The sequence below is a fragment of the Neophocaena asiaeorientalis genome, unplaced genomic scaffold, assembly GCF_003031525.2.
Source record: "Neophocaena asiaeorientalis asiaeorientalis breed wild unplaced genomic scaffold, Neophocaena_asiaeorientalis_V1.1 scaffold144, whole genome shotgun sequence".
Lineage (NCBI taxonomy): Eukaryota > Metazoa > Chordata > Mammalia > Artiodactyla > Phocoenidae > Neophocaena > Neophocaena asiaeorientalis.
The window spans coordinates 2,855,124-2,866,194 of NW_020175532.1; the positions used below are offsets into that span (position 1 = coordinate 2,855,124).

At 44.7% G+C, this 11,071-nt stretch overlaps 1 protein-coding gene across 2 annotated transcripts; it reads left to right on the forward strand.

Moving 5' to 3' along the window:
• The first annotated feature begins 1,419 nt into the window (after positions 1 to 1,419).
• On the forward strand, positions 1,420 to 4,543 carry LOC112415972 (granzyme H-like). 2 transcript variants are annotated; one of them, XM_024769189.1, is made up of 5 exons: positions 1,420 to 1,619; positions 2,694 to 2,854; positions 3,276 to 3,411; positions 3,613 to 3,870; positions 4,284 to 4,543. In XM_024769189.1, the coding sequence occupies exons 1-5, from the start codon at positions 1,566 to 1,568 to the stop codon at positions 4,458 to 4,460; spliced, it is 786 nt and encodes a 261-aa protein (XP_024624957.1). In that variant the 5' UTR covers positions 1,420 to 1,565; the 3' UTR covers positions 4,461 to 4,543. The 2 variants fall into 2 exon arrangements, with proteins under 2 accessions (XP_024624957.1, XP_024624958.1); XM_024769190.1 differs by having other exon boundaries at positions 1,421 to 1,619; positions 3,613 to 3,805; positions 4,284 to 4,419.
• The last annotated feature ends 6,528 nt before the right edge of the window (positions 4,544 to 11,071 follow it).

The window sequence follows — 11,071 nt, forward strand, 5'->3', positions numbered from 1 at the left end:
CATGTTTCATTCCCCTCTTTTTTTATAAGTCCATAGAATGCTGTTTCTTCAACTGACTTGGGGTTGGGTGGCTGAGAACTCCTCATGCCTTCCCTGCCATCACTCTCCCTTCTGTCCTCATACTGGTGAGAGTGGTGGGATCATCTGCAAATGTTTAGGATTACTACACCCAGGGCCATCAGAGACGTGGTTCTCTGGACAGAGAATACTTAGTGCGTAGTAATTATTAGGATGACCGGCATCCGTTTCCCCTTCAGTGCACACCAGTAAGAAGCATTTCTATAGAGGAAGCCCCTCCCCACTCACAGGCACCCTGATTTGAGTGGGACAGCCCCCATCTCAGCTCGAGGGGTGCCAAACACCTCAGCACAACCCAATCAGTCACTCACTTCCAATGGACGCAGTGACGGTTTGTTTTGGTCAAGTGAATATCAAGTCCAGGAATTTTGTTCAAGATCGTGGGATAAGAAAAGCTCTCTTGGACTTACCCAGTGGCACAGTGGTTAAGAATCCACCTGCCAATGCAGGGGACACGGGTTCGAGCCCTGGCCCGGGAAGATCCCACATGCTGCAGAGCAACTAAGCCTGTGCACCACAACTACTGAGCCTGCGCTCTAGAGCCCATGAGCCACAACTACTGAGCCCACATGCCACAACTACTGAAGCCCACATGCCTACAGCCCATGCTCTGCAACAAGAGAAGCCTCTGCAATGAGAAGCCCGCACGCTGCAACGAAGAGTAGCCCCTGCTCACCACAACTAGAGAAAGCCCGGGTGCAGCAATGAAGACCCAACACAGCTAAAAGCAATTAATTAATTAATTAATTTTTAAAAAACACACACAGAGACAAAAAACCACCAAAAAAAAAAAAAAAAATGGAAAAGCTCCATTTTTTGAAGAATGTTTACATTTAAAGAAGCAATTCTAAACACTTCAAAAATATGAGACTGGGATGGTGGCAACATAAGAAATGGGGTTGCTGCATGGGGTACTTGGGTGGTCCAGGTCTATCTGCTCCTAAAGCAAGTCCAGCCTCTACCTCACAATGGCACCAAGCAGAACCCCCTCACCATAGTCCTTGCCATCTTATTCTCTACCCACAGATTCTAGGTCTACTCCAGCTGACAGCCAGCCTCTCAGAGTCAGGAGCTGTGTCTCTCATATTACACAATAGGACCTAGCCTATTGAGTAATTATTCAGGATTTCACCAGAATCGAAAAAGAACCAAGAGTCGAAAAATGAAGATATTCTTGATTCAGTCACTGAGGGGTTTCTGGGACCCAGCCCCTGTGCTGGTTGAACCACAGCCTTCACTTTCTTGATCTTTCTTCTGGCTTTGTGACTCAGCGGTGGGAGTACAAGTGTGGTGACAGTGTCGTTCTCACTTAACCCACGGCAGAGAACGTGGATGACCACGTGGCATGCTGACACCCGGCTCGGCGGGGGCGCACAAGTCTGGGAGGTCTGTGTGTGAACTGAGCCTGCCCTCCTTCCTTCCCCTGTGTTTTGTGTCTGGAAGGAAGAAACACCAGCAGCTCCAACCTGGGCAGAACTTCGGGGAAGATGCAGCCTCTCCTGCTCCTAATGGCCTTTCTTCTGCCCACCGGGCTGGGACTGGTGAGTGACAATCCCCATTCTTGAGGCCAGAGCCCATCTCACTAAACCTACTGTAGTCCTGACCCTTCTGCCCAGCTCAGCTTTCTCAACCCCAGCTCCCATCCCAAACCCAGACTAACAATTTCAATGCTGCACAGTCACTCAGCGAGGATGGATGGCAGAAAGGGAGGGTGGGTCTTAGCTTCTCTCTCACCAGCAGGGAAAATGGGTTGTGTATTTGGCAGAGGATGTGAAGCTGCAAAACACAGGTAATTAAAATCCCTCACTTCAACCCAGGAATAGGCAGCTCAAGTGAATCCACTATAGTATAGGAATTGTCAGTGGACCCAGCTTAAGAACCAACGAAATTTCTCAGTACCCTCCACCCCTCACTCCTGCCCAGGAGAGGAACCCAGGGGGTGATTGATCAGAAGTGGCCAGATGACAGCACCCAAAGCTCTCTGGGCGACTTGACTCTGCCCCAGGACCCAAACAGCTCATTTTCTGCCCCATCTCCCCCACCTCCCAGGCCCTCAGCTGCCCCACTGCCTTTGGCAGTGCCCTCCCCCCACCCCTATGGCCTTGAATCCCACCAGCACTATCCCCACCAAATCTCAGCCTAAAGCTAATTGGAGGCTATTCACTCTTGCAGCCAAAAAATCATTTACTGAGATCCTAGGTTGTGTTAGGCCTAAGGACGTGAGGATTTTAGAAAATCCAATTCCATAAGCTCATAGGTAATTATTAAAAAATGGCACAAATCAAGATGTTAGCAGAGGCTTAGAGGGGTCCCGGAGACTCAGCGGGAGTGAGGGCTCATCAGGGAGTCCCGTCCACGATTCTCTGGGCCTCCACCATCGGGAAGGCAGACCCGCCCTCCTCCGCACATGTGCCTGATGCAGGACCTGGAGAACAAGCACTGACCCCTTTCTCAGGGGGAGATTCCGAGGCTTGAGGTTCAGAAAAGTTTATCCTGCTGCAATGAGAACCTGGGGGACTCTCCCCCGCTGTCTGCAAGGTGCTGTCAACCCACCTGACCGTCACCTCCCTGAGCCTCCATCCTGACCACACCTCTCCCATCACCCCATCTTCCAGCCTTTTCTTTCAGAGGAGATCATCGGGGGCCACGAGGCCAAGCCCCACTCCCGTCCCTACATGGTGTTTGTTCAGTTTCTGGATAAGGAGAGTTGGAAGAGGTGCGGCGGTGTCCTCGTGCAAAAGGACTTTGTTCTGACGGCTGCTCACTGCAGAGGAAGGTGAGGGGCAGCAGCCAGCCTACCCCTCCTGAGACCCCGACAGGGACCCCGGCCCCTCCCCAGGGGCTGAGCCCAGGGGAGCCCCTCCCTCACCCTGAGATCGTGGTAACTCAGGACCACAAGACCTCATCAAACAAGCCATCTTAAGAGCCGCACTAGGGGGACGAAAAGCTGAGAAATGGGGCAGGTAAGTTTTGAGGTCAGAGGGTCAGAGGTGACAGCAAGAGGCAGGGTCGAGAAGCGAGGGCCCACACGGGTCAGATAAAGCATCAGTGGAGGATGAAAGGGTGCACAGAGTTAAAATCCAAACTCAGAGTAATTTCGCCGTATTGCCTGAGAAAGCTCCCAGGATCCCTGCCCTCATGTCATTGAGAAGCACAGGGCACAGAGTCCCCACACTCCTGCTCTGCTCTCTCTGCAGTTTAATCAACGTCACCCTGGGGGCCCACGACGTCAAGAAACAGGAGAGGACCCAGCAGATGATCCCAGTGAGACGAGCCGTCCCCCACCCAGACTATGATCCTAAGAACTACTCCAATGACATCATGTTACTGCAGGCAAGGAAACCTCCCCACTCCTCCGGCCCTCCTGGGGACAGATCGTTTCCCCTCCGCTACCACCTGTCCCTTTCCTCCCTCTCATCTGGCTGCCTGACCAGTCCCAGTGGCTCAGGTGAGGGGGGTGGTCAGTGCAGCCTCATCATGGCACCCAAGCCCAGAGGCCATTGGCTGAGCTGGACTCTTGTCTTTTCCCCTCAGCTGGAGAGAAAGGCCAAGGGGACTGCAGCTGTGAGACCCCTCAGCCTGCCCAGGGACAAGGTCCGGGTGAAGCCAGGAAAGACGTGCAGTGTGGCTGGCTGGGGGCAGGTGGCCGTGGGCACTCCAACCACCACCCTGCAGGAGGCAGAGCTGACGGTGCAGGAGGATCCAGTGTGCAAATCCCTCTTCCCAGGTTATTACAGCCAGGCCACCCAGATTTGCGTGGGGGACCCGAGGAAGGTGAAGACTGCCTTCAAGGTCAGGTTCCTCGCATCTAAGCACACAGGCCCTGGGGAGAGGATCTTGGGGAGGTTTGGGTAGGGGAGAGGCCATAACCTCATCCTCAGCCTGAGAGCTTGGGCAGCCAGGTCCACTAAACTAAAATTTAATTCTCTCCCCTGAGTGGATCAGGGTTGGGGGTGAGGAAGGATCAGTCATCCCGTAGCTGTGTTATCACCAGAGTTTCCATGAGGACTGACAGAAAGGTAGACCTGAGTCGAGCTGCAAAGAACAGTCATAGCCAGGCTGGACCCCAGCAGCGAGGGAGGTGACCAGGCCTCCTCTGGCCCAGATCTTCCTCACAGCCCCTGACAGAGACCACCCAGCCTGTGGTGGCAGGGAAGATAGGACCGGAAGGAGGCCCACTCAGCCCTTCCTTTCTCTACCCACAGGGTGACTCCGGCGGGCCCCTCGTGTGCAAAAACGTGGTCCAGGGTATTTTCTCCTATGGAAAAGCAAATGGGACATCTCCAGGAGTCTTCACCAAGGTCTCATACTTCCTGCCCTGGATAAAGAGAACAATGAAGCGCCTCGAACGGCAGCTTGAGACTGACCTTCTTCTCTGCTGACCATCATTCTGGGGCAGCGGCAAGAATCCCATAGGGGTTAGCAGTGGGATCACAGGGCCACAATAAATGGATCTCTAGAGTGATTACGACTGAATTCCTATTTATTCATTGAACCGCCTCAATATGCAAGCACACTGCTCCAGGATGCCCTCTGCTGTCAGTTCTGGGTTTTGCTTCCCCCTTTCTCCCCAGCCCTCAGTCCTCCCTAAATCCCATGCTGTCTGTGTAGAGTCGCATTGATTTCTCAATCATGCCTCTTTGGTGCCTTCTGCCAGGTCTGAGTCTAAAGTGAGGTCCATTAAAAACGACAGTCTTCTCTCCCTCAAAATGGTCCTCTCTGGGTCTTAGAAATTTCTTACCTTCTCTAAGCCAACCACTGTCTCCAACCCCTCTTCAGTTTGGCAGAGCAAAGAACAGGTCAGAGGAAGGAGAATAACTCTAGGGACCTAGGAGGTCAGGGGGTCATGCCATGGACACTCAGTTTCCTGTTTCCAGGGCCTCTCTCTCCAGTGAGGGCAGGCTTCTCCCACAACCAGGACCGTCTAGAGCTTAGGAGGCTGAGAGGTTCCCATGATGGCCCTCAGCCTCACTGGGGTCCCATCTCCCCACTCTGCCCTGGGCTCCACACGGGATTCAGTCAACCTTGCTCCCTGTCTACTGTCCCACACCAGCCCCTGTTTTCTATCTGAGTGCCCTGGCCACCAGCTCCTTTCCCTTCCAGCTCATGCTGCTTTGAGCCAGCCTCCCTCTCATCTCCCTAACAGAGTTCCCAGGGCCCCATGTGAATTCTCCTCCTTTGACTGTCCCCTCCAAACCTGACTTGCCAGCCAGTACCTTCTGCTTAGCAGAGGAGCCAGTACCCATCTCCCACCTGGGTGGGGCCAGCTCAGGCCCTGGATCCAACCCAGCATCCCCCAGGGGCTCAGCCACCTCCAAGGCCTGTGTAGTCACTCAGCAGCCTAAGCCCTTTTCAGCCTGGCCTGGCCTTGGACCCCTGACTCTCCCTGCTGACAACCAGTTTATGGCAGCCTTGTGAGTCAGAGGGACCCAGGGCTGCTGGGTGGGAAAGTACCACTTTGCCCTCCATCAGTAGATCAAATGTTGACCTCTCTCTGTACCAGCACATAACAGGCTCTGTCTCCACCATTGGGAAACTTGCAGTGATGAGAAATTTCCTCTAAATTCTGCTGGTTCCTCTCCTTCCACTAGGAAGTTCAGTTTGACACAGATGGACCTGTATTTGGAATCTGGAAGAAATCTTGTCTTGAAAATAATTAAATTCTCTGTATTTTAGCTGGATTTCACATTAGAGTTTCACAGGCATGATCTTGTTTGATTCCACAAGGGCAATGTGAAATTGGAAGAGGCTTGGTGACCCACAGGTCCTGGGGTTTCCAATCTGTGCTCTGTGGAGTCCATGTCCAGAGGGGAGGGAGGGAAGAAGGAGAGAGGCAGCCAGAACAGCCTGATCTTTAGTTATATCACACGTGGAGGCATGAACCTCAGTCCACAAATCCACGAAATGCCACACTTAAAGGGTAACACAGTTCACTGTGACCCAGATATCCTGTATCCTTCAAACAGCACCACCAGTGCATTTGGATGTAACAGAACACAACAAATTCACCATAACTGGACAAACACTGAATAAAGTGAGATCAACATCGTAAATAGAAGGAATTTCACTAAAAAGAAAAACAAATCGCATGAATATGAAAAGCAAAACTCAGCACGTTGAAAACTAAGATGAAAAGCAAATAAAAACTTATTTTTTACACAAGATAGTCCCTACATCCATCTGCCAAGTCTTCCCTGGAGCCGGCAGAGCATAGGTGACAAAAGAGCTGAATACATGCATGGAGGTGAGCAAGCGAACAGTAAGATGTGCGTGAGACAAGGGACAACTTCAGGTCACGGCAGTAAATGATGACACTCTTAGGAGAAGCCGTCATACAAAAGGAATGTAGAAAGCCCAGAAAGTCAGCCATGAAGAGCTCCATGGAACCCCAGGGTGTAAACCAGAGCCAGCGGCAGATCCACCACCACAGGCAAGGGTGTGTGGCCTTGAGGGACAGTGCCTGATGGGTCACTCTTCCCCCTTACACCTGACAGAAGCCCTTGACATAGTACGAGATACATTAGGAAGAAAAACTATTACCTTATGATGACTGTAGCATCATGAACCCGGGACTGCCCTTAATGGTATGTGTTTCCTTAAAATGATATCTAAATATATTTACATTATTTCTCTCTTTGATCTAGTGATTTTTATTTCTAGGACTTTAACCTACATAAGATCTAAAGAGTGTGTGTGTGTGTGTTTAGGGGGGTTATTCATATTGATGTCCATCACACCATTATTTAATCATAGATCTCAAATTAGAATCAGTATTAATGTCCAAAATAGGGAGATGGTAAAATATGGCACATTCACGTTATATATTATGTAGCCATTACCATCTACATTATCCACCACTCTAGAAAACTGGGCTAAGAAAACAAAAGAACAAAAACTAAACTGGGAAAACGAAAGTAAACTAGGCTAAGAACATTAACAGGCAAATCATAAAAAAACTGAATAAACACTTGGGGACAAGTGAAAGGTCACTAATTAATCAATGCAAATTAAAATATTAATAATTTTCTTATATAATTGAGAAGGATCAACAAAAATGATAATAATGAGATGCAGAATGGACATTGAGAAAATGCGCTATCACATCTTGTACACAAATATCTTTTAAAAAAAAGGAAAAAAGGTGCCTGATGTAACCATCAACCACACCAAGAAAAGTGGAGAAGGTAATGCCTAAAAAAGTTACACAAGTCAAATCTTAGAAAAACTAATTAATCCAACACTAACTGGGGTTTTGCTTTTTAGAAGTTTCATAGCTTTGAACACTATGGCAACTTTAAAGTCATGATATAGAATTACAATTGCCACATGAAAGAATGTTCATTAGATTTAAGTCAAAGGCAGGTTAAGAGCAGCATGTACTGCAGTCAATTTTTGTTTATACATACATTTTCCTTTTAGGCCTTTCTTTCTTCCTGCACATCCACTTATCTAATTTTTCGACAACATTTATGTATGATTTAGATAACTTAAATGCCTGTTTATTAAATATGAAGAGATTCTAAAATGATCTTCACTAATAGATTTTTTAATAAAATGAGGAAAATGTTTGTTGAATGAACTATAGGATTCAAAGCTGCAAGTATTGTAATCACATCTATAAAAAATACACATGTAAAAAATCTGGATGGATACATCCATTAACAGTGGTCAGTTGGATGGTGAGATTAAGGCTGACATTTTTCTTCTTTCTGTTTTTAATTTATTCACTATTTAAAATTTATCATTAGTAAAACAATTTTATTTTTAAAAACATTCCATGTTAGAAAAATGCTGGCTTAAGTAAGTTGGCACTTGTTAGTTACGATAACCCTGACAATTCTAACAGATAAACTTTAGCATTTCGTGGCTAGCACAATAGAAGTATATTTCTTGCTCAGGTACAGTCCAAAGTGAGTATTCCTGCTGAGCAGTGCCCCCTTCCACTCTCAAGTGTCCCAGTTGGGTAATAAATTACATGGTCAGCCCAAGATTATGAGACACAGTCTCAGTTCCCTAAAGATGCTTCCAAGTTCCCTGTATTCATCTGTGTCAAATCCTGGAAAGGGAAGAAACTAGATGGTCAGGCATGAGAGTTTACAGCCCAGCTCTGGAAGAGGCTCACAGCATTTCATTCACATCCCATTTCCTGCGACAGTGACAGAGTCACACCTACCCTCAAGGTAGACTGGACAGTGGTGTTCACCTACGCCCCCTGGAAGAAAAGAAAATTGGTTTTGCTAAGCTGCCAGATCTTCTCTACCACGGTGCTTACTACTGTTTGCTGTTTAAAAGGATCATGGGCCCTAAAATTTTTTTCTGCTTATTTTTTTATAGAAAAATCAGATTTAATTAAATTTTCATTTATTTGTTTTTGCTTTTAGATTTTTTTATGTCTTTTTATTGAAGTATAGTTGATTTATATTATTATATTTGTTTTAGGTATATAGCATAGTGATTCAGTACTTTACAAATTATACTCCATTAAAAGTTATTACAAGATAATGGCTATAATTCCCTGTTCTGTACAGTATATCCTTGTTGCTTATCTATTTTATACACAATAGTTTGTACCTCTGAATCACATACCCCTAAATGCCACTCCGAGCTTCCCTCTCTCCTTTGGTAACCACTAGTTTGTTTTCTATATCTGTGAGTGTGTTTCCACTTTCCATATACATACATTTGTACTATTTTTTAGATTCCACATATAAATATCATATAGTATTTGTCTTCTAACTTATTTCACTAATCATAATATTCTCTAGGTCCATCCACACTGCTGCAAATGGCAGAATTTCATTGTTTTTAATGGCCAAATAATATTCCACTGTATATGTATACCATATCTTCTTTATCCATTTGTTTAATTGGCACTTGGGTTGCTTCTGTATCTTGGCTATTGTAAATAGTGCTATTAGGAACACTGGGGTGCATGTATTTTTTCAATTAGTGTTTTTGTTTATTTTTCTGGATATATACCCAGGAATGGAATCACTGGATCATATGGAAGTTCTATTTTTAGATTTTTGAGGAAAGTCCATACTGTTTTCCATAGTGGCTGCACCAGCTTACATTCCCACCAGCAGTTGTAGGAGGGTCCCCTTTTCTCCACATCCTCTCCAACATTTGTTATTTGTGTTCTTTTTGTTGATAGCCATTCCGACAGGTATGAGGTTATATCTCATTGTTGTTTTGATTTGTATGTTGAGCATCTTTTCATGTGCCAGTTAGCCATTTGTATGTCTTCTTTGGAAAAAAATGTCTATTCAGGTCTTCTGCCCATTAATTGATTGGGTTGTTTGTTTTTTGATATTGAGTTGTATGAGCTGTTTATATATTTTAGATATTAACCCTATGTCAGTCATATCATTTGCAAATATTTTCTTCCATCCTGTAGGTTGCCTTTTCTTTGGTTTCTTTTGTTTCCTTTGCTATGCAAAAGCTTTTACATTTAATTAGGTACCATTTGTTTATTTTTGCTTCTATTTCTTTTGCCTTAGGAGATAAATCCAAAAAAATATTGTTACAATAGGCAGTGTTCTGGCTATGTTCTCTTCTAGGAGTTTTATGGTTTCAGGTCTTACATTTAGGTCTTTAAACCATTTTGAGTTTATTTTTGTTTATGGTGTGAGGAAGTGTCTAATCTAATTGTTTTACATGTAGCTGTCCAGTTTTCCCAGCACCACTTGTTGAAGAGATTGTCTTTCTCCATTGTAGACTTTTGTCTCTTTTGTTGTAGATTAATGGACCATAGGTGCATGAGTTTATTTCCTAGGTTAAATGGACTGTAGGTGCATGGGCTGTATATTCTACTCCATTGTTCTATGTGCCTGTTTGTATGCCAGTACCATGCTGTTTGGATTACTGTAGCTTTGTAGTACAGTCTGAAGTCAGAGAGAGTGATAACTCCAGCTTTGTTCTTTTTTCTCAAGATTGCTTTGGCAATTTGGGGTCTCTTGTGGTTCCATATGAATTTTAGGATGATTTTTTCTAGTTATTTGAAAAATGTCATGGGTATTTTGATAGGGATTGCATTAGCCTGTAGATTGTTTGGGTAGTAAGGTCATTTTAACAATATTAATTCTTCCAATCTAAGAGTGCCAGATACCTTTCCATTTCTTTGTATCATCTCCAATTTCCTCATCAATGTTTTATAGTTTTCTATATGTCTTTTACCTCCTTGGTTAAGTTTATTCCTTAATTTTATTCTTTCTGATACAATTTTATTTTTTTTATATCTTTATTGGAGTATAATTTCTTTACAATGTTGTGTTAGTTTCTACTGTACAACAAAGTGAATCAGCTATAAGTATACATATATCCCCATATATGGGCATCCTTGACTGTGAGTTTGTCATAAATGGCCTTTATTATGTTGAGATGTGTTCCCTGTATACCCACTTTGCTAGGAGTTTTTATCGTGAGTGGATGTTGAATTTTGTCAAGTGCTTTTTTTGCATCTATTGAAATGGTCATTTGATTTTTATCTGTTCTTTTTTAATGTGGTGTATCACATGGATTGGTTTGTGAATGTTGAATGATCCTTGTGTCCTGGAATAAATCCAACTTGATCACATTGTATGATGCTTCTTATATATTGCTGAATTTGGTTTGCTAATATTTTGTTGAGGATTTTTAAATCTATATTCTTCAAAGATATTGGCCTTTAATTTTTTTTGTAGTGCCTTTGTATGGTTTTGGTGTCAAGGTAATGGTGCCATCATACAATGAATTTGGGAGTGTATCTTCTTCTTTAATTATTTGGTATAGTTTGAGATGGATAGGTATAAGCTCTTACTTATATGTTTGGTAGAATTCCCCTGTGAAGTCATCTGGCCCTGGACTTTTGTTTGCTGGGAGTTTTGTTAATTAGACATTCAATTTCACTACTAGTGATCAGTCTGTTCAAATTATCTGTGTCTTCTTGACTCAGTCTTGGCAGGTTGTGACTTTCTAGAAATTTGTCCATTTCTTCTAGGCTAACCAATGTGTT